The sequence below is a fragment of the Paramormyrops kingsleyae genome, chromosome 19, assembly GCF_048594095.1.
Source record: "Paramormyrops kingsleyae isolate MSU_618 chromosome 19, PKINGS_0.4, whole genome shotgun sequence".
Lineage (NCBI taxonomy): Eukaryota > Metazoa > Chordata > Actinopteri > Osteoglossiformes > Mormyridae > Paramormyrops > Paramormyrops kingsleyae.
The window spans coordinates 20,548,925-20,573,789 of record NC_132815.1 but is presented as its reverse complement, the minus strand read 5'-3'; the positions used below and the strand labels follow the sequence as shown (position 1 = coordinate 20,573,789).

General features: G+C 41.1%; 1 protein-coding gene across 1 annotated transcript; it reads right to left on the bottom strand.

The window, feature by feature from the left end:
- Positions 1–899: 899 nt before the first annotated feature.
- LOC111841779 (uncharacterized protein C14orf132) lies at positions 900–24,865 on the bottom strand. The gene is made up of 2 exons (XM_023807767.2): positions 24,526–24,865; positions 900–4,103 (listed from the first exon to the last, which is right to left on the bottom strand). Exons 1-2 carry the CDS (start codon positions 24,550–24,552, stop codon positions 3,876–3,878), a joined length of 255 nt encoding a protein of 84 aa, XP_023663535.1. The 5' UTR covers positions 24,553–24,865; the 3' UTR covers positions 900–3,875.

Here is a 24,865-nt window from a genome sequence, read left to right as displayed (position 1 = left end):
TTAACATGATTTATAAGGTTGCCTGGGAGTTACAGTATGTTATTTTACTGACAAGATCACCTCTGGCAATAAGCTGGATAAATGATTTAGCATTTATTATATTTTTCGGAATTCATTAATCTTATTGTCAAACGCTAGGATTTCTTGATCAACAGCTTCAAGGAGAACCACAAATGTTTTTTCTATATATATTTGGCTACAGACAACCATCCACCTCCCCAAAGCCCAGTGAAACTAGTCAGGCAGAAAAGGTTTCAAAAATGCTGCTCCCCACCATCCCCAGAGCCCCCTCTTGTCAGGAAGGGGATTTTGAATCTGAAAGCCCAGTTTAGTATCCTGGTGAGGAAGCTCATTTGGATGAGAAGGTGTGGTCAGATTGGGCATTCCTGAGAATTTTAAAACGCAGGAAAACGGAACAGGGACACATTTCTGTGTGTTGTTGTGAAAGGGACGATGACCATGCAGCTGTTTGTCACCGAGCAGTACCGTCATGGGCCTGAATCACATAATGATGCTTGATGCTTTCCTTCATTTAAACATAAAATTACCATAGTTTTTAAAGCACGAAATAAGCGAATACAGGAAACCCTCACAAAGTCCTTCAATCCACAAAAATGGTGGCTTAATTTTTCATTTGTTGCATGATATGCTTCAAAGGTTGCCCAAATGTATCTCTTTTGCCTTTGGGAAAGTCATTTATTATCTGAGTTGGTATTTATTATTCATCTTGCCGACACGCGGCACCAGAAAAATGAGCAGTAATGAAGAGGAATAATGCAGCACTGAAACGTGTTTATCGGTTTCGGTAAAATGCAATCTCCTGGTCCGCATCTCGCAAAGCTATCGATATGGTATTATCAGATGTGCTTTTTATATATGCATCACAATATCCACACAAGTGATGTTTAATAATGATTGTTTATTACCCACGTTTTGTTACAAAAAGTCATATTTCAGTTCCTAAGTCATACATGGAATATAAACACTGTAACGTCTATTAGCAGTTTACATGAGGCCTACACCATGAGAGAGGGTAGGGCCTTTAAAAGCCTGCACATCACCGCAGTGTGATAATCTCCTCATGCTGAGAGGAGCCTGCTCCACACCGCCATTACGAATCCATTCATTTTACTTCATAAGTGAAGTGTTTTTTAACACGTATAAGTGTTTTTTTTTTTTATGAGTAAACAGCACATCAGCAGAAGTTTGCAAACATAACTAAACACACAGTACAATCTCAATATATGTTCTTCCTCTTCAAAATACAAGGCTACTTATGAGATACCTTTAAAAATACAAATTCTATTAATGTTCTTAGGGTTCAGCTACTGAGTAAACGTCACTGAATATGAACGATACTTCACAAATGTGTTTATTCCTATCCGTCGGCAGTCTACATCACTGCTACAGTAAACAGCTTCTTTTTATTGCAAGTCTATGCAATATATGGGATGACAATAAAAGGCTATGTTTTGCTTGTGAATCATAAAGATTCAAATCTAAAAATAATTACAAAAATACTGTCATTTCATTAATCAGGAGATGCTTGCGAGTGAAGAAACCAAACCATTCTTGTTTTGATTAATACAGAGTATCATTCAGCTCGCTTAATCTAGTAATGACATAACCCGTCTTTAATCTAAAGCTAACAGCCAGGTCTATAATGACTCAGAGTATTCATGTGTATATAGGTAATATATATTTAACACTACGTGTATCATTAGTCATTTTCCTCTTGCCCATTATTTTATTCTGTCCCTTTGCAAACATGATACTATTAAGGGTGTTAATGTGTATCATTTGACCTCTATACCCTAACAGGAGAACCTGATACCCAGTATAACGGCATCAGACAACTGAGCCCACAAAACCACAGCAATTAAAAAAAAAAATACGAAAAAGCACACAAGCATGACAGACAAAGCTAAATAAAGTTAAATAAAAATAGGTTCATTTTTGCAATGTAAAGTGTGTTCTCCATGTCCCTTGCACAGAGCAGATATGAGAAACCGCACTATATTAATGCCTAGATCACCAGGAGTTGATCCAGAATAGATTATATTAAATTTGGATATCGGTGAGGTTTGAACAATACCTTAGAAACATCTTGTCTAATGAGGATTCATCACCATGGTTACTAGGTTTTTTTGTTTATGCTTGGTAATGCATTTGGCTTCTCAGTTCCAGTTCCAAATTTTGGGAAGTCAGTTTTTGTAGAATAAATGCGTGCCTGTCTAACAATCAGAAAGCTTCACTGTTTTCTGTCTCCTGTATTTCATGCTTAAGACAGCTGCGCCGCGGATTGGATTGTCAGTTTTAAAGGTGTGACACAGTCCCGGCTTTGAATCTCATACAAACAAACATAGTTTATACAAAACACAATAAACAAGGAATTTTAGCAGCAGAATATTTCATGGGCCTGAATACGCAGCCCTGAATCACCACATGAGTGACTCGCAAAGCATAAAATATGTAAATTCACACATCATTAATTAAACAAAATAAAACATTTGAAAGATTGTCTTTACAGCAGTCCAAGCTGTCTTTGAAAGACACAAGATCATGTTATCGGATCACCTGAAATAAATGTTGCACTTCAAATTTTAAAACATTCTGGTAAGTTAATTAAAATGTGATTTAGTTATTTACTGTGTTCCGTACTCCCTCTAATCATACAGATATTTCAGCATTTGTTTAGTGCATTTCAGTGATACATTTTATCTGTTAGTGTTGAAACATATTCAGACTGAAGTTGATATGTGTCTGTGTGTGTGTGTGTGTGTGTGTGTGTGTGTGTGAGGGTGGGTGGGTGGATGGGTGCGTGTGTGTGTGTGTGTGTGGTCGTGTGGTCATGTACATATTACATTGTTTGGGAACAAATGTCTCCAAAGTATGATAACAACCTGTTATTTTGACATTGTGGGGCTAATTTTTTCGACCCCCACCAAATGAAAACTCAGTTTTATAATCAATCAAAAAACTAAAAGTGCCAAAAGTCTTGCATTCTGTTTGGTTGGTTATGGTTAAGGTTGTCATGCTGGGATTTCTGCCCACAGAAATGAATGGAGAGTCCCTACATTAATATAAATACCTAATCTGTGTGTCTGTGTGTGATGGTGAGTCACAATTTATGAAGGGAGCTTTCAAATCGACAAAATATCACATAACGAGGCAAAATAAGTGTACCTACATGTATACTTAAAGTCTTTGGACACGTACCTCTGAAAATGCACTTTTAAGAAGGGCGCCATCTCCAGGCCAGCCAGTAGGGGCTCTGGGTCCCATGAAAACACATGTGGCTCCAGTAAAACCAACATTAATGAAGAGTAACAGCACAGCATTTTAGGAACTTTAGGTTAATTTGGCTGCAATCCGATTATATAACAAACTTTTGGCCCTTGGAATCGTCCTCACTCCCCCCCCCCACCCCTTTTCAGCGCCCCTGCCTATCTCACTCCCCTGTGGCAGTAAGTAGTGGTCATTCTGATGAAACTTCATCATGGGTATATAACACAATAATACTTTATTTAAATCAGGCTGGGTAATTTATCCTCAGTTGTTGGGTTAACTGAAGGCCACTTTCTGCATGTGGAATACACCCCCCCCCCCCCACACTTATTCCTATTTGAACTTCTGTTATTCAAACACAGATAACAGAACCAATGCTACCTTCTTCACTAGTTAAATTCAAACGTCAAAAGGATCCCCCTTGTCTTTGAACCAATTCCAATTAAAACTTTAAAAAGATGTAAAGGATTAAATCAGTTCAAAAAAAGCAGCTAAATTTATTAGCGAAGTAGGAAAATGTTTGAAGCAGCCATGTCCTTCCTCCAGTCCTCAGCAGGAGGCCCACAATTCGCAGGCTCGCGCGGGACTCAGAAGGTGCAGGCGTAGACCACACCGACGACCACGATGTTCCCGATGGTGGCCACGATGGCGATCCACAGCCAGATGGCGTCCCTGGACATGGGCTGCGGCTCCTCCTGCTGGCTGTTGGCTGCGATGGCGGCGGCGTGCACGCTGGCCGAGGAGTTGAACAGCGAGTGGTCTGTGCTGTAGTCATCGTTAGCCGAGTCCATGAAGGCACCCGTCATTACAGGGATCTGCAGGCAAGGACAGGAGGTTTATTTAGGGATGATGTCCTCTATGAAAAAAACGTTGGCGGAAATCACACTCAAAAGGTAACAGTGACTAACAGTCATTCTAGACCACAGCCACTGCCACTATGAAAGTATGAAATACTGGAAATTTAAATTATGACAGCAATACTGCACATGCAGCGGGGTCTTGCATAAATTTAATTGTTGCAGTGCAGTTAGAAATTCAAGTGCATGAATCAGTGACTGACTTTAGATGTCCCTTCACTTAAGCCACAATTTTCAGTTCCCACCTGGATTGTCTGCCAGCCATAAAAACTTTTTCAGTCAAAAATCTGTTTATGCCAGACGTATAAAAAACTTTATAAATTAACTGTATAAAAGACTTTTGTTTTCCATATTTCTCATCTAGAAGCTGTAAACATTACTTAGAGGACACCATTAAGTCCCACTTGTGTAATATAACATTTTTTGTTCATTATTACTTTACACACACACACACTATATATATATATATATATATATATATATATATTCAATAACAATGAAAATTCCACTAATTATTTCTTCTCTGTTTGACTTAAAAAGTCAATATGAAATTCATTCTCAAAATGTATAAATGATCAGCTCACAATACATACTGTACATCAAAATGCCATTTTGCATGATATATTCAACAGACATAAAAAGCAAATTAGAAAATAAAATGATAAATTCAGCTCATGGTTATAAGCCCTGCTGCTTGATGGCAGTCATACCTGTGACAAGGCGAGCAGACAAAGGATGGTACAGTATGTGATGGTTCAGCGATAACATAGCGCCAAATGAACTCATTTCATTTGATTTTACTGAGCATCAAGCAAGCTTTTCTACATGTTAATGTGATGTGATTATAAAAGAATATGCATTGCACTGTTAAACCCCAAAAAGGTTTTCATTACCTTTGTTCGGTGCAATCTGGGAATAGTCCTGACGACTATTCTTAATTATCTTTGGACTGGAATCTTCTACAGGGATTTGTACTTGGCTGTTAGGTTTATGATGCTGATTGTCACCATCCGGAAATCATAACCTATACCCACGTCTGATGTTAGTCCAGAGCTTTATCACCCCCAGCTTGGACTGATTAATAGTGCAGAGGAACTGCAAAACCTTTCCTCCCAAAAGCTAGAAAATACACTTCTCAGTTGCAGGTATCTGCTGAGAGGCTGGACGGCAGACCTGCCCTGGATCAGCAGCAACACATGAACATCTCTTTGACTTGCATCTGGCTTTTCTCCTTCTCAAACTTCAGGTCTGCATTGGGTTTGCAGCATCGTCTGTTATATGGCTACCTACACTGTGAGACACTGATACATATTGCCAACTGCATTTTGCAGTGCAGTGTTTTTTCTTGGATTGGCATGTACTGAGACACAGTATATCTCTGTCTGTGGCGATACGGCTCAGGAATGCTCTGTTTTCAACCATATAGCATATACACCCAGCCACACAAACATAGACAGGCATGCGCACGCACGAGCACGCCGACACACACACACGTTTGTATTCATATAACTATTTTGTCTATTTTAGTTTTTTGCTTGCAGTCACATGTTTTATAACATTGAGTTTCCGTTTGTGGGGAACAGAAAAATGTCCCCACAATGTAATATATACATGACCCACACACACACCTATTAATACTTTTGTGGGGACTCTCCATTAATATCTATGGGAAAAACCCTAATCCCAACAATGACCTTAACCCCTACCCAGCCCTAACCTTAACCATTTGGTCCCCACAATGTAATATAAACATACACACACACACACACACACACAGGCACTGGCTGGCATTAAGAATAACTCACAGTATTCCCACTTAATCATCATAACTGTTGGTAAAATAAAAAATATAAATCAAACTGTGGCCTCCACTTCAGCTAGTCTTACTGCTTAGTTTTATTGCCTTGTATTACGCCCCCCAGCTATAAAAATAAAAGGAAATTCTGGAACAATGAAGGAGTGGAGAATTTCTGATTTACCCCATTGATTCACACCCACGCAGGACAGCTCTCTCACATTGAGGCGTGTGAGTGCCCCAGTACTACAGAGAAACACAATGCAGCTTTTGTGTGTGCTCATGCACATTTTAGGAACTTTAGATTCATTTGGCTGCAATTGGCCATTAAATCACAGGCGCCTGGGTAGTCAGAATATCAGATACTCTGGCTTTTAGTAACCAACAATTGTTCCCTGAAATTACTTCTGTGAACAAAGCAAATGGTTTCCTTAAAGTGCTCCCAGAATGAGAATCTATCAGTCTGCTACTAAACAAAAAATTAGCCTTCAGAATATGGCAGCAGTAACTGCAGAATTGGAATGTAAATCCAAAGGCTCAATACAATCGATTCCCTGTCTATCCAAATGACATGCTTTACAGTAGAGAGCATGGCTCTTTGTACTCTTTGCCAAACCCCTGGACGTTCTGCACAGACACCCATACAACAGCAGCCATCGCCGAGGCCCGGATAACAGATCCCGCCTCCGTGCAAACTGCAATCCACGACTTGAGTGGGCTTTTCAAGATACGGCGCTGGCCGAATCTCTCTGCCGACAATTTGGCATTGCTTTCAAGCTTCCGGGGGAAATCTGGTGCTGTTATAATTGCAATTTGTTTCAGCGGACAGGAATTCTCTCTTCAATTTTCTCATAGCGTGTCCTCAGCACCCAGCGCTACAGTAGAAATGCTACAGTAACAAGCATGCAATCTGCCCTGAGTCGGAGACAAATTCCAGGACATCACGATTAAGTGTCTTTCCAGGAAAGCGTACGTGGGTTTGAGAGATGAAAACTGTTTTTTAATGCATTCTGGTAGTTACTGTTGTTCTGTAGATACACAGCGCAGCTGCCATAGAGATGAAGGATCCATATTGTTTGCAGTCGGATAAGGAGGCGGATTTCAGCTTATGTTTCTCCCGCCCACGTTACTGCGGAACACACTGGGGAGGCGAGCACACGCATACACCCAACGGGCATGCAGACGTCGAACAGACACCCACGCCTCAATGGAGCAAGCAGCTGAGCACCACTGAGGGCACTTTGCATGTAATGGTGTGAAACGCGTCCCTTTGAGGTTTCACGTCTGACGTTGGTGCACGGCAGTGCATTCGAGGGCAAAGTCATTGCCATCTCCACCAAATGACAGGGTTTGGCTAAATGAATGCCTGCAAAGCGAAGCGTTTATGGGTTTGACTTATAAAGAGGCAGAAGTTTCTCAGCAGAAAGTGGTGGCATTACAGTGAAACGGCATGCGTCCACGCTGACTCCCTCCATCATTCTGGAAACGATTGCCTCTTCCAATGTCTTACAGAGAGCAATCGGCCTTATGCGCTATTCCTGTCATTGTAATCCTCTGAAAAGATGCCAACAGCCTCGTCCAGACAAGGGATGCACAGGCTGCTACAATGAATAGATATTCACTATGCACCCTGCTCAAAGGTTTTACATGTCCTTAGATAAATTCGAACATAAACAAAAGCGTGTTCTAGATGGACAGTGCCAACGTGAGGACTCTGGAACCCTCCTGACTGACTGCGGTAGGGTTAGGGTAGGGTTCCGTATGTCTAATCTTGTTCCTGGGCTGGACACTAATTTAAAGCTGCTTTCTACAAGCCAAACACTCCTATATACTGTATATACACATCATGCCCGAGAGAAGCGTTGACACACAGATGACAAGCTGGGGACTTGTCAGGGGAGGGCTCGAGAGACCCTTCCCTAAAAGTTACTATTACCATGGCTCAAATTCTTGAACTTTGTGTTCTGACAAGGGATAAAAGTGTCACATTAAGCACGAAGTACTGGGTAAAACTTTCAGAGACTTGTCAACGTTAGTGTGTTGTAAAATGTATTTCGCTATTTAATATGCAACAGCCGCTTACCGTATCTTTCCAGAACACAGGTAAATGGTTTCATAGCGAATTAATTAATCTTCTGTACTGAACCTACCACAAACTCAGAGTCTGGTTTAACAGAATTAAACAAACTTTTATCGCCACACAAACGAGCTGATGGAAACTTTTTGGTACAATTCTGTTATATGTTGAAACATAAGATAATGTCAATGGCATTTAAAGTTTCATGTAACATAAGCACACTTACATTTAGAGAGAAATAAAATAGGGATAGAACAGTTTAATAACAATTAATCAAAGGTATGCCTAACCCTGCATTTCAAAGCAGAGTTTTTCCAGTTACCTATTTACTGTATTTATCAGTGTATGTGTCTGCATCATGTTCCCAAGCCTGTCCTCACCGGTCATCCTTCTTATGGCTTTATACTGTAATCATGTGACTCACCCTGAACCCAGAGATCTTACTGGCTGTTGCCAAAGGCAGTGCTTAGCAACAAATGGTGTTTTCTCTTGACAGCTGCATGGAAACTGATAATGAGTGCGGCATAGTCTGGACCAGCCCCCTCCTACACAGACCGTGCAGGCTGTCAGGACCAGCCCCCTCCTACACAGACCGTGCAGGCTGTCAGGACCAGCCCCCTCCTACACAGACCGTGCAGGCTGTCAGGACCAGCCCCCTCCTACACAGACCGTGCAGGCTGTCAGGACCAGCTCCCTCCTACACAGACCGTGCAGGCTGTCAGGACCAGCCCCCTCCTACACAGACCGTGCAGGCTGTCAGGACCAGCCCCCTCCTACACAGACCGTGCAGGCCGTCAGGACCAGCCCCCTCCTACACAGACCGTGCAGGCCGTCAGGACCAGCCCCCTCCTACACAGACCGTGCAGGCTGTCAGGACCAGCCCCCTCCTACACAGACCGTGCAGGCTGTCAGAGCCTAGAAGTGCGGCTCTTTGCTGTGGCTTCTTGCTGTAATTCTGTCTTTGTTTGACCTTTAAAGAATTTTTACATCAGAGCAAAAGTAGGAATAAAGACAAGCTAAAAGTTGTTTCAGAAATAAAACTCTAAACCAATGTTACTTTGTTGCAATATTCCTAATGTACGAATGTTTTAATCTAGTCAGTTATACTGGTACTATTATTTACTTTTCCCAGTAAAAAGAATTTATTGTTCTGTGATGTCAATTTTAAAGTTTTGTACAGAAGTTTTTATCTTGCCTCGAAAAATGTCATTCTTTTAATATGTACTTTATACAGCTAAACTTTTAAAATAAAAAGTAATCTGAAAAAGAGGTAAAAATTAGGCTGCAATTTTTAACACTTGTTAAATATGCATATAATTCACCAGAACTATAATTAGTGTTACTCAGAAGACATGGCCGCTAAGAGATATTTTAATTCCACGCACAGGTTCATCGTTTATAACCGAAGGCACCACAGTAACGATGGTGATCATTTCCCTGTCATCGTCTAATGCTGATGGATGGCTGCACATTAGCGTTCTGTCAGCGGTCCTGTGTTCCGGAACAGCAAAGCGAGCTGCAGACCACATCCATCGATGGCCGGATGAAGACAGTCTGGGCTTTGGGCTTGTTCTACAGAAGGACCTTTATTAAAAGCCTTGGATCGACCTCATGGATGCCCAAACACAGGCCATATCAAACATCGATTTGCAAGGATTTACATTGACCCTAATGGTGGGCTCATCTCATATTTAGCAGTGAAATGATGTTTGGGTTGTTTAAACTGAAATGGGCAATGTCAAGTTCACATATATTTGAAATATAATCATGCTCTGTTCCGTGTTCTTCTGGCATGCATTCAACAGCGAGGTACCAGAGGAGCACTCATCCCTCAGAGGAGACCGGCAAATACTCAGATACTTTCTGCCTTTAGTGCCTCTGCGGTTCCGTCAAAGCAGGAATCTGCTTCATCTCTCTGCCTTGGTTACTGTAGCAACCAGAGGAGCCTGTGTGCAGAATGATTCTTTGTTTCTACTTGTCTCAAAGTCCCAGAGGGACGTCCTCCTGAAAAGGTCTGAACAACATGCAAGTGGCCTTATAGTCTGACATTGAGGATGGGCTAAGGACATGACTGATCTTTACAATCAGGAGGGGAATGCTACAGTGAAGGGTGTCAGTGACACTATGGAGCACTTTATCTTCAGAGTTGAGAAACGGTTATTTTAAATTGGCCTAGTTGAACGATGCAACTATGCAACTATTCAATTATTAAGCACAGCAATGCCAGAGATTTTTTTAATGTTGAGTTCCTTGAATAAACAAGAAAATTTGACAAAATCAAGCAATATTCCCTTTGACTATTTAGTCTTCACATTTTGAAGGTTTAATTTGCCATAAGTATCTCAGTTCAACTGCTGAACAGGAAAAAGTTTCTGGAATGTTCTTTGCTGTCTTTGTGAGAAAAGCCTTGTTGTCTTGTTTAAAGTTCCACTCATGTCATATGCTTTGTTTTCACTTTCAGAAAAGTATCTCAAAGGCAAACTGATAACAGATCAGAGGCACAGACATTATCCCCTTGTGATGCGCTGCATCATACCTCATTAGGCATGGTAATTTAATCCAGAGAATTTAAACTGCCTTCCACATTGTATGGTTCCAAACTCAAGGTGAATGACACAGAGGGCATGCACAGACAATAACCTTGATGCACTGCTTTGCACTGAAAGCAGAACATTCTAGGTACACAGAAAAACACTATATTTACTTCATGTTCCAAAATTGTTTCCGTCAGTCTCTTGAAGCTCGCATGTTGTCCAGTTGATATGTGATGACAGGTATAGTCTGTGAATATGCAAAAGCCTTTTCCTACATTTACGGTGTCCCGCTTAACAAAGACTTTCCTTGTCTGCTAACAAATCCACCTACAGAAAGTCCAGTTGGGGTATAGAGGAAAATCCTGTAATCCTCCATCATTCGTTTCACGTATGACCTTCGTCAACCTGAACACAAACGATTGTTCAAAATAGAACAAGACTAGTGTTATCTTAAGAGTTTGGAACTCTGGGATTCCTAATGCTGTGAGACCTAGAGATGTGAACAGTAAGCTTTGCCGTGATGTAACTCGATTTTGATACTGCAAGACAGCAATTCGATATCTGGCGATATTTGAAATGTTTCTGTAACACAACATGACTGAATCCGATTCGGTAATACATGATCAATATTTTCAAGACAGTGAAACATAAGCTGATTACAGTGGAATTTATTTGAATTCAAAAATACAAGAAGAAATTAATTTTCATTTTAACAAAACAATATGTTGAAAAAACTTTACACGTCTCAAAGTACTTGTATTTTAACAACAAAAAACTATTTCTGGATATGTATAGCTTACTCTCTCATCAAATACAGTATACTGTGAGCATCGATCTGTACAGTAATCTCTACTAAGATGAGTCTCTAGTTTGCTTTGTGTGAGACTTTTTTTCACAGATTATTTTTTGGCAGTGTTTTGGTGTATAGTCATGGTTTAATACTATGAATTGATATTTGTTAACTGAGTTGATTAAATCGTATTGTGGGTTTAACAGAATCAAAGAATTGTTACAGCCCTAATGACAACAGCCTTGTCTTCCCACTGCCTCTGACATCTTCAGTTCAGAGAGTCTGTCCTCAGCACAGCTGATCTCTCTGGCCATCTCCTGCCCCTGTTCCACACCATGTCTAGAAGCCGGACATGATCACAAGTTGAGGATGAGCAGTGTAACTCGTGAAGACATTAACTACCATTAATCTTCATTCATGCTGTCATACATAATAATAATTCCAAATGACTTTTCACGGATCTTATGAAAGCCTTGATACATATGATCCCTGAATAACAATGGGATAAAGACAGCAGGGCATTGCTTGTTAGCATATGAATAATAATTGCATAAAAACACAAGAGCATCCCTTATGAATGATAATAATGAGGTCTCCTTAGATAATTGCCTTCCTCCTGGTCCCTGGGCAGGTGTAATTTGGAACGTAACGTGATATTCTGTGAGGTGAACGTATAGCAAATGCAGGAACGCTTCATTCTAACAAAACAAACAGAGGGATTCTCTGCCAAAACAACAAATGCAGCGAGTTACTGCCAAACGAACACAGGGAGTCACCGCCACTCCTGAATCAGATACCATTAGAAAAGATGGACCTTGTCCCTGCTTTCCAGGGGGAGCAATAACCCTGAACCACAATTACGGTTCGTCGCACACAGGCCCCTTTGAATCATGACAACTTTTATTGAATGCTACACTTTCAGTGGCATGACTTTTTTTTTAAAGGAACAGTTGCAGATCCATTTGCTGTTTGTGCAAACAAACAAACAGCAGCAATGAAGATAAGCCTGTCCAAAGCTGCTAGATAACAGTCCTGCTCATATACATGAGTAACATGTTTTGAACCTGACATCACTAAAAATGTTCAACAGCAGATTACTTCCACACAGATAATCTTTGGCTGGGGAGTTCCGTCACAAACGCTGTTAAATATTCCTGGCAGATTTCACAGGGCATTATAGGAGGCTGCTCACTCGAGTAACATAAACATCCTTGAGTTCTCCATAGCTCTGTACTGGAAGGCCATGTAAAGAATCAGAAGTCAGAGACTGCTCATTTTCAAATGCAGCCTTTGGTCTGTACCGAGAATCACCAAAAACCGCCGCCCCCCCCCCCCATCCCCAGCCGTGGTTCAGTCCATTCTACTCATGACATTCTGATACGTGGTTTACTTATCTGCCTTTGACCTCTTAACACCAGGGAGACTGAATTTCTCAGTTAGGATAACGAGGTAACAAGAAAAGGCCACAGGCATTATTTATCTTCAGTGTTCACGAAAAGCATTTGGGCCCATAAATGATGCCAGTTTGGGGGTCAAAGATGAGACAATGTGAGCTTCTTTATTCCATGAAACCCCCCCCCCCCCCCAAATCACTGAGCTGCTTTCATACCTTAAGTGCCTGGCTGTATAATATTACTATATGAAATGTAACCATATATGACAGCCTGTATTATAACCTATAGAAGGAACCAGAAGGTCTAAAATGGTTTAAGTATCTAAGCATAAAAAGCGACACAGACATAAAAGAAGGGCCCCTTTACACAGACTGATGACATTCTGGGCAGACAAAGGATTCTTACATGCTTCTGCATTTTGTTTCATTTGTGGTTTGGACCATTTTAAATAAAGTATAAATTAATTTAAGGTTCAAAAACGGAATTGTTGATTGTTAAAAGCCGAAATATGACTGTCTAAATATTTTACAACAGTTCATTTTTTTTAGTTATTTTTATTATTGGTGTTATTGTCCATCCATCCTTCCATCCATCTTCCAACCTCTTTCCCAGTACAAGGTGGCAGGTGGCAGGCTGCTTCACCCAAAAGGCAGGGTGACACCCTGGAGAGGATCCCAGTCCATCATGATGTCGCTAGTCTTATTTAAAAGGAGGTGCTTTCAATAAGAACAGAGCAGAGGGCACAAGAACATGCTTATCTGAAGAACATGCTTATCTGAAGAACATGCTTACCTGAAGAACATGCTTATCTGAAGAACATGCTTATCTGAAGAACATGCTTACCTGAAGAACATGCTTACCTGAAGAACATGCTTACTGGAAGAACATGCTTACCTGAAGAACATGCTTATCTGAAGAACATGCTTACCTGAAGAACATGCTTACCTGAAGAACATGCTGACCTGAAGAACATGCTTACCTGAAGAACATGCTTATCTGCAAAGGCTGTACAGAGCCATGTAGGGGCATGTATTTATTGTATGATGATAACAACAACAAACAGCTGGGGGTTAAGGACCTCGCTCAAGGGGCCATGGACATGCGGGTATTCTGCTGAGGCCAGGCTCCAACCAGCGATCTTCCAATCACAGACCCAGAAACTTGAGCTACAGACCGCCCCCAGTTCAACGATGGGAAGCCTTGATTTTGATAATGAGAAAAAAATGTGGTGATGTCATACAGTGAAGACTGTGATTGGTTAAAGTGAAATGCATGCTCCTCCTTTGTTGACCAAGGGATCAGGGAGAATCAGGTCCGCCTGTGTTGCCTAATTGGTGGCCTGGTACCGCTATGGACGGTTAGCTACACTCCTTACAGTGCACACCACCCAAACCTCAGGACCCGACTCCACTCTGTGATGTCAGATCCAGGGGGCACATGAACTCTGTCCTCACGGGCAGCTGGTTTGGACACGAGTCTCAGGCTGCTGCGGAGCCTCCATCCATTCCAAAACAACAATATCTCACTGCCAGGACTGATGACTCACCCTCTTACACTCATGCAAACCAGAAAATGGACTGAGAACTGCGGCTGTCTTAAGGTTGCACTCTGGACGTCTCTTGCGGCAGATGGATCTTGGCAATGAGCATCACCGTTTTCCTCAGGCTGCATTTCTCAAAGTACGCTCTGTGAGCAGGGCTTATAAGCTCTACCCTTAAAGTGGAGCGAAGTCTGTAAACATTCCGTTTCTGAAGATATTTTTCATGCGCCGAGTTCTCATGATGAATAGTATAAGTGCTTCTCTTCTGATGCTGAACTAAAACCCATGAAATTAGGAATATAAAACCATTAATTAATTAATTTCATCTGGATCATAAACAGAGAAGCCAGTCGAAGTTGTAGCTGAATTACTGGCAGCTGTATCACTGCACAGCTGTATCCACTGACTGATGATCATTGTTAAATTGTAACGTGTCAAATCAGAAAATAAGTACCTTGCACTGGAAATTATTAGTTCATATGAAATTGTATTATGATACGATGGGTAGTAGTGGGTAGTTCAAAGTTTGGGATTACAGTCAAACCTCCCTTATGCGGACCTCAAACATACGGGCATCTCTGGGCACGTACCGGGCAGCTCTGGGCACGCGCATGCGCAAATGAATTTTACACAACCAGCAGCTGTATGGTGGACAAGGGAACACCTGTGGACAAAGGGTTTTTTTATATATATTTTTTTATTGACACCCCACCAACACAGAACAAATAAACCCCGTGCAAAAGGACTCAGGAGTGAATATAGCGAAAACAATAAATAACCCAGCTTCCGAACGCAACCCAAAGCTAACTTACCTAAGTGCAGAGAAAACAGAAACACAACGACAAATTGTACACCTTACTCCCTATCCAAACAACAGCATACAACATAAGCTCACAAAACAAAAATGGCAGTTGCAGACCATTTTGGAGAAGCTAAGTCTATGGTAGGCGATATTTGGAAGAGTAAAGAAAAAATCATTCAGCTCACTTGATGCCGGTTAAAAACTGGATGACCATTGTAAGAATAAACCGGGATGATTCGCTAGCTCTGACTGAAATAACATCCTATTATTATAAGCCTTGCACCTCATAAATATCATGTAGTTTGTATGTGTGCACATGTACATGTACGTTGTACTGTGCTGTTCATGTATTTCTAAGTTACGGACATTTCTTACGGGCCCCCCTCGGTCCCACTCTGCCTGGATAAGGGAGGTTTGATTGTATGTACATGTGTGTCCGTCCTGCATTGAGGGCGTTCCCTTGTCATGTGACATGTGCTGCCTGGGACAGGCTCCTCCCCCCTGCTTCTTATACCCTGTGCATTCTGTGATAGGTTGCTGGAAAACAAAAACCATACACAGACAGCTGATGAACTTAAATATTTACGCAAAATAAATTTTGTACCAGTTACTACAATTAACACATTATCAAATCAGAATTTAAACTATTTGCATAATGGCATTAATTAAGTTTAATGAATAATATACGTGAGATTGTCGATTCAAAGTCTAAGAAGTATATACTGAGAGATCTTGGTAGCTCAATAAAATTACTGATTACAGTTACATGCATTCCATCACATTGCTTATGTCCTAAATAAAACCTCATTGGCTTCATGCATGAGCAAAAATATAATACCTAAATATTTATCAAAATGACTCAAAACATGAAAGAAACCTCACGGGAGCCATAAAACACGCCGGGTGTGCCCTCCGTTCCGCTGCGCTGTTTTCCCAAAGGAATCAAGAACAGAATAGACTTTGTAATGAAGCTAATTGGAAGCCACTATCAAACCAGCCGAGCATGAAAACACAAGCTCCCCATTCCGACTCCCAACAATACATACAGCTGTTTTTTTTTACTTTTTCCTTTTTTTTATATATTCTTATTTTGTTCAAATTGGCCTCAAGAACCAAGCTCTCTGCTTCTTAAAGGAAAGGTACGTTGGTGAGGCTAAAATGATGTGGCGTGTTTACTGGAAAGAATTACATCCTTGTCTGCACCAATTATCTGGGAGCCCAGCTTTCTATTGAAGTCTTTTACCATAGAGGCTCTGGGGGCTGATTACAATTTTAGCTTTATAAAAAATTTCTTAGTCTTCATCTGAAGAAGAAGAAAGGGTATTTGAGAGGGTACATGACACCTGGGAGCAGAGGAAAGTGGAGAAAGAGCCATCTTTGCTGGAAGAGCAGTCAGGTGTACAGTGGGTATGGAAATGAATTTTGACAATAAGCTTTAAGACTCGTATCCCAGGAGAAAAATAAATGTCATTCTATGTATAAATAGACTGGACAGACCCATAACAGGTTTAATTATCATCTTAACCTCTGGGAATTGATTTTAAAACACAATAACATGCAGTCACACACACTGTGTATATATAATGCATTTTTCTAATTGGATATGGTCTTAAACATTTGTTCCAAGTGCTGTCCACAGCAGTTTTAGTCTCATCTGTATGGAAACATTGAGACGAGAATAGGTCACAGTGAGGCAGGGCTCGCGTTAGGAGCATTCAGGAGAGAATCTCCTCTGTTAGCTAAATGCTCATCAGGACACTGGCTTCACCCACAGTGGAAATTTCATTTTCACCCTATTTGCGAGACGCCCCCCCATTTGCATAACCACCGTGAAGCACATAAAGTGTGATAACCGCAGGCACTCTTTCTGAATGCAGAATGCAGGTGGGCCGCGTCATTAAAATGGCCCACGTGTTTACATCTCACAGGGAGGGCAATATTTGTGTCATCTTAAGCCTCTTATGTTTCAATTAAAAAGCATGTCAGCTAAGTACAGCGTCACGGCTACAGGTCGGAGTGCGGCCTTTTTCTGATCACCTCCCCACCCCCCACTGTGGTCTGGGAGCCGTTTACTAATTCAGCACTGGAGAGTACAGTACAGTGTCTTCACTCTGTCCCGCTGTCAGCCATGTCAAATCAAACAGGCCCCCCAGCTAAAAACCACAGTGACGCATCTCTGGTTGCCAGTGCCAATTGAAAGTTAACTATTCCCACCTCTGTACATACTCTCTTAACTGTACATACTCTCTTAACTGTACAAATTGTACATACTGCACATATTGCACTTGCTACTCTCTGCACTTCTGATTAGATGCTGAACTGTATTTCCTTGCCCTGTATTCATACATGTGTACAGTAATGACAATAAAGTTGAATCTAATCTAATCTAACAAAAAGTTGGACCCCAGCATGTCTTTCGACACTTCAGAGCTTCTGCAGCCATTAGCAGATCCAGCTTCTCAGTAATGGTGGCTCTTCCACTGGACATTATTGTCACTGTGTTTTATACGATACACACAGTGCCAGGGCAGACGGCCCTTTGCCAGTGTGGAATTCTATCTCGGCTGAAGAAACTGCCAATTCTCTGTCAAAAGCTAAACATTAAATTCATAGCCAAAGTTAAACTACAATTTTACTTTTCTGTCCTCCTCAGTCTGACAAGGACGCACATATATAAAGATTGGCTATTAAATACATTAAAAGCTGGTAAAGTATTACTTTATGCAGTAAATGCATAAATTACTTTGGGTTTGAACTCAAAATCTGGATTAAATTTATAAACATAATGCTTACAAATCCTTCATCTTTAAACAAAATTAAGAAAAAAAGGTAATTGTTGAGTGAATTGTAGATAATGAGCAGATCAGGTGGGGTTTTAAAGAAGCAGGTCAGGCCCCGGGGGGATTGGGGGGGTCATTATTATTATTATTATTATTTTGCACTGCCTAGCATTTATCGCAGGATGATGTTATTCCATTAACACTGACTGTTAATATTACGGAACTGATTTTATCTCCTAATGTCTTCCGCTGGGGTCTAACCTCACCCAGCCTTGTTAGCACTAAACAGTACTGACCAATCAGGTAATAGATATCAGTAATAAAATTCTGTTCCCACACACTGGCTGACTATCATATGCACCAAGGCTCGGCCTGAAGGGGGAGCTGTGCTCCAATCAGCTTCCTCCTGCCCTTGTCAAGGTCTGGAAATTGTCTGGAGCAGTATCACCTCCCAGAAGCTTCCAGCAGGACGTGGCCCAATAATGCTGGCCCGCGCACTGTGGGACCAGCAAACGGGGGACAAGGGTGTGATCAGGGAGCAGAAATTCAGAATGAGAAGGAGCAGTCGGGCGGGGCAAGACATGATGACTTCCTTTGTTCTCTGGCAGCAGTGTAATCATCCCTATTAGCCGTGCAGCCGCCGGCGTGACCGTAACCGCCCACCCTGCCGGGCTGGTTCTCCGGCTCTCTGATCCCTACGACCGTGTCAAATCCCAATCGGGCGGCTGTCTGATTATATCTCACATTTGCCGTGCTCTACGGAGGCAGGGATGAATGAAGAGCAGATTACCACGGCAGCCTGGAACTAACGTGTCAGACGTGCACTGTGGCACAGCGCAGCCCTGATGTCTGACCCAGAAGCGACAGGAGCCGGTGTGGCTACTGAGATATTTTAAACACATGTTCTACTCTAGATATTAATGCATCTTTTGGGCATACGCCAGAACCTAGTCACTTAAAAAATAAAATAAAAAAAATAGCAGTACCAAAACTTTTCTTTTGTTTAACTTTAATATGATTTTATATTTTGATGAGGTGGACTCAGGAATGTGTGACATCTGGGTTATGCCCTCAGGGTTCTTACACCTTTTCCAACTTCAAATTCCAGCACTTTTCAAGCACTTTCAAGGTGCATTTTTATGCTTTTCCAGCACCTAACAACCGCGGTAAATTACGTTTATATATGCTGTATGTACTTTTTCACATTTAAATCCATTGTGCTATTAAAAAAAAACACAATATGACATTTCAACTTAAATTGTTGAATACTTTCGCGTGAATTACACGATCAATAACAAATTGGCAAGGAAGTGCCCTTTAGACTGTTATCGTGCATTCCATTTGCCCTAGGAACTCGGATTCCGAGTTTCGAAGCCGGAAGTGATGACATGCGCGCTCCCATTTCTCGGAGATCCGAGAAATATCTCGGATAACGCAGAGGATCCCGAGTTCAGAATCGAAGATGGCTGCGCCCTTTATCAACAGAAGGGAAAGTTGTAGCTTTATCCTGTTTAAGCACTACTTCTCATTTGTGGCTCATTAAATCGGTCGCACACACTATATCGTCCAATTTATGTGTGGACGTGTTGCTACGGAGTTTTATACGTGAAGCACCGCGCGTAATGTGTTATCAAGTGATATTGGTAACAATGGCTACCAATTAACCGTTCTAGAATTGGATTTCATGATTAGTCGGATTATTTGTCGGATTTAAGGTAGTTCGGGCTAATTGTAAGTGAACGAAGATAAAGGCCATTTAAACTGAGGTAGCTTAAATCCGACAAGTTGTCCGGCTAAGCAAAAAATCTTGCTTTTTCCATATGGATCCATGGTATTGCTACTATATCCGACTCGGTTTTCCCGAGTATTTAGCGGATGTGACGTAATATCGGAATCCGAAAATCGGATCCCGAGGCAAATGGAATGCACGATTACACCACTATAGCCACAAGCGCGGACTCGAGCGGAGTTATTTTCGTTACGTGCAAAATGCATTTTTAGCTAAAAGGAAAACTACTCCGTAAGATAACGAATTATTATGAAAGCAATGCAATTTCAAATTCAAGCAGGTTCAAGCACATTGTCCAAAATCCAAGCACTTTTCTAACCTTGAAAACACTATATTAAAAATCAAGCATTTTCCAGGATTTCCAGCACCCGTACGAACCCTGTGCCCTGTCCTGTGGCCCATGCTAGATAGACAGTATGGTGTTGGACGGATGGATGGATGGATGGATAAATGGGTGGATGGAGTCAGGAATCATTCATTTCATTAAAATCAGGGTCAATGTGAAGTCAAGGTGAGCAAAGGTTTTTAAGAAGACAAGGTTGCCTATGCACAGAAAAAAGCACAATGATGAATCCCTCCCATGCACTTACTAATCTTGTTTTAATGTTCTTGTAGGTGGCTGGTGGGTGAACTGTGAATGCAGGGAGATGCACAATCTGAGGTACATGCCCGTGAGACTGAACCTTGACATCAGCAGGTCATATCGGGATGCACTGCGTGGAAAATGTGCTGCACCTTCCACTAGAAAATTGCTCATGACATACAGAAGGGTACAGCAGGTATGCTCTATTCTCTTATTGACAGGTTTAATACGCTTTATTACGCCCGTGACATAGCAAACAAGCACTGTGAGAAGACAGAGCAGACCTGAAAGCAGAATGGATGACATCATCTTAAAACAGGGGGCTTCCTTGCCAAAAACGAGAATGCGACGTGTGTCAAGATCCCTCTAAATGAATTTTCACAAAATATGATGCAAATTAAAAAGAACCCAAATGACTCAAACTCATCAAGCCAAACACACCCTCAGAATGAACCTCACCCAAGGGAACTCGCCCCCCCCCCAGCGGCCTTCTCCGGAATCCACCCAGCTGGCCCTACTTACCCCCACCACTACAAGATATCCAGCTAGAGTGAAGAGGGCTTCAAATGAGGCATCCTCTTCATGGGGTGGCAGCAGCAATATGAAATAAGCACAGCCCTGCTAAGGTCCAGCGCTCCATCTACCTACTGTAGAGCACAGGGTCACTCACTACTGTGTTTAAATATTTAAAACATCCAAACTGTTTTCCCTCACACTGGTCAGAGGACGACAGGGTGTGGTTGCACTGTTGACAGTCCGTCTATACTCTATTTTTTGTCAAAATAAATTATCTTTACTATGGTGTTATTTAGCCCTAATTGCCACGAGACTAGGGTCTGTTTTAAAAGTGATAATTGTATGATTCCATGATTATTAATTTAGTATCATGATTTTATTATCAATTATAACTTGAATAAATCATCATTCCCCTCTTCAAGCCACTTGTTAATGTCCAAAAGTATTATAGAAGAGCATCAGATTTTTACAATTTTAAAATAAATTTTAAATTTGGACCTGAAATTCGTTCGGAGTGATTTGCATGCCAGACCAACTCAGCCGCTTTCTTGTCTAGTGTCCTGTGCTTCCAGGGATAGGCTACAGAAGATTATAATATAACCCACTGATATTTAAATTTAAATAAACCATAAGAATGTATTGAAATTAAAGCTTCATTCTATTCAAGATTCAATAATATTGTGATGTAATATGTAACATTCAAAATTGCAAAAAAAAAAAAAAACAGAGGATAATGATTCATCTTTGAAGTCTTTAGAATTTTATGAAGTGGTTCCATTTACATATAAGAGACAATTATCCATTTCATATAGTTTCCCAGCTGGATATTATTAAAGTATAATGTGTTTTTTTGCACATTTCACCATGAGCAAAGTTTGGGGGGAGGGCAGCAGTCCCCCCCCCAGCCCAAGTCCCTTGAGTTGAAACTGCACTTAATTATGGAGACCAGTATCACACTACATTCTATGCTGGCACTTTGCATAAATTGTTTGTCCCATAGACAGACAAAGTAATAGGTCATCTGTGCATCAGAAACGTGTGTTACACACAGGGTAAACAATGTGCCCCCCCCCCCCCCCCCCCCCAGCGCAAACATCAAGCTCCACCTATGAGTTTCACTACAAATGATCACCAGTCTCATTAGTACAATAAGTAGATGACAAGCCCAATAAATCTCAGTCATTACAAATGGTCATAATCCACCAATGGACTTTGGAGTCCAATGGAGTTTTTAGTGACTTTTTCTTTTCTTTGAGTTCTTCATCACTCTTCCTCCAATTTGACAGGGGTGTGTAACAGCATAAAGCGTGATGATGCTGCCATTGTTTTTAGAATCAGCCTGAAGATTTGTCCTTTCAGAGCCAGGTGAGGCTGTTAGGGATTAATGGCGTAATCAGTTACAGTGGCTGATCCTACTGGCCTTGCATAGAATGGGGGTAAAAAAATAACATGCGCTGTACTCTAACAAGATTTGGGATTTATAACACTGGCTGGTCATTTAAATCATCTGGAGACACAGGAAACCGTTCGGATCGGGGTAAGAACTGACTGGCCAGCATGCTTGGCCTAGCAGGGCCTTTTACCCACATGATTCTTAGAGGACTTATTTTAGCTACATAAAGCTGAGAGGGTTGGCTTGTTCTGCTGAACACCTGCGGCAAAAATATTCTTGTTGTTACGATCATTACCAGTGGAACCGTTAGATTTCCTCAGCCTACTACATCTGTGTTACATTCAATTATTTTTGATTTTGTCATGTTTTGTTTTTCCGGAACAGAAGGCATGAAAGAAATACAGACAGATATTTATACTACAATTGGTTAAGGCGATGAATTTTTGACAGCTTATTTTTTCCATTGCATCAAGCCATGAACAGGTATCCATCTATGCAAAGATTTTTTTCCCCATTGCCACACTGAATGTTTGTCTTTGCTGTACATGGACTTCAGTGGCAGAAATCCTGACAAACACCTTACTCAACATCAGGGCCAAACAGCCCAACCACTGCACCACGGAAGGTCCACTGCCACCATAAACAGCCGCTTTCCTGCCTGCAGTTTCGTTTTTCGGAATATTAACGGCTGGGTTGACTATAAATACCTATGATTAATGAATATCAAAAGACCTTAACTGACTTTCTTCCTGGTGTATGGCAGTAAGACTGAAGTTTAATTAATCCAATATGAAACACATTGACAGCTAGATCCCAGTACCCCAAGGTATTCAATGAAGTATTAAGAACCAGTTAAGTTTTGGAAGGGTAATTAAGATAAAGATTAAGGTGGACCTCATTGAATCATCAATTAGCAGCTGGCAACTGCCTGTTAATTCCCTGATTGTGCACAAAGACGGTAAATTCGCTGAACTGAAAGTTGCATCTACTGTTCTTCGTACCAAAATTCTCTGGGTCACCTGCTAAAGAATACGCTGGTATAACATCAATTAGGGCATTTGTTTATGCATTCAAATAATGAATTAATTGGGGGGGTTTCATTCGTTTGTTTGTTTGTTTTGCCCAAAAAAGTCAGGAATACTTCTTTGATAATGTCGATAACATTAAAGTAGCTCTTTCTGCATCGTTACCCAGGTACACATCTGACTGGCTTTGGCGTAGCACCACCCTGGATGGTGCTGAACATCTCTGACCAGTTAACCAGACTCTATAAAGCTTTATAACTGAGAATGGAAACAAGGAGACACGGGGCCATCAGGTATTTGCCTTTCAGGATGGACCATAAACAATGCAGGCTCAGTATTTTGGTTGATAGGTTCCAGATCATATATACATTAAAGATGCAAATGATGCAGAATGATGTTACAAATAATGAATTTCCATAATTCAGTATATAAGCTCTATTAAGTTAGTTCTAGTAATGATTTGCTGATTGCTACCTGTAGAGTTACTAGTAACAACATGTATATTGCTTACTTTATGTCTTTATCTATCGGTTTGTTTGTTTGTTTATTGGTCTAATAAATGTATCTAATTCAGATGTATGCATGGATATATTATACTGACCCAATCATCCAACTCGCAACTTTCCTATAGGATCACCATCTTCCGATAGCTACACGTACCGCCTAGAGGGCATTTTAGTTTGTACCAGGGGAACTGTTTTTCCACCGAAAAAGCAAATAACAAGTATCAGTGGCCATGTTGAACCGCGTAATGAGAAAACACATACCCTACAGTAACTGGAAAAGAAAGTTACTCTAATATAAGTTATCTGACAATAGGGACTGACGTCTAATATATTGCAATGGTCATAGCATTGTTACATTTTGACTTTTCTCGTGCGTTTCACAATACTATAAAAACCCATGTAGCACGGGAAACAGCTCCTTGCGCGACGAAAAGAAATCATTAACGGACCTCCTGTTGTTGATTGTAGCAAATGTAAATGCACTGAAGCCACTTCTTTGAATATTAAATTTCAAAAATCATATTTTTACGGAGGACCTCCTAACGGGCTTTGAACCTCAAATGCTCACATATGACTAGTATACGTCCTGATTAATCACTGAGCAGTTAATTGATAGGTTCAAAAAAGGAATATTTGCATATGCATATAAGGCCAATAACTAATTAGCATCTGTTATACTTAGGAAACAAATCAGTAATGAACCGCATTAGTTCAGTCTAAGGAATAATTTAAGGAAATAACAAAAGGGCGTGGCGGCAAAAGTTAAATTACTAAAAGTTTACGCACATGATTGTAGCTACATGTTCATTGGAAGCAAAAGCCATGAACACAATTATGCCGGCTGTTGTTCTCCTACCTGCGCGGCCATAAAGGAGAGATCCATTATTTTGTTTTTATCTCAGTACATCCAGTAGAAAAATCAGCCAAGGTTGAATGCTTTATTTCCCCCGATGGACATCTGACGGTTTACGCTGTCAAAAAAAGCGTCTACATCTTAAGTGTGAACTCCAGGCTTTCTACTGCTACCAGAAGAGACTCTTTTCCCTAAAATTGAGAGAAAGAGGGGGAGAGAGAGACAGAGAAAGGGAGAGGATGGGAGGGGGAGACGGAGAGGGAAGCGGTGGCAATGATGATGGAGGGAGGACAAAGGACGCGCTGCCGGATGTCAGTCGACTCTTCATTCTTCATTAAGACTC

Excerpts from the sequence above, each read along its gene's own strand:
- LOC111841779 (XM_023807767.2), bottom strand. The coding sequence starts at position 24,552 with ATGGATCTCTCCTTTATGGCCGCGCAG. Across the intron at positions 4,104-24,525 it reads TCTCCTTTATGGCCGCGCAG|ATCCCTGTAATGACGGGTGC; the intron begins GTAGGAGAACAA and ends CCTTGCCTGCAG.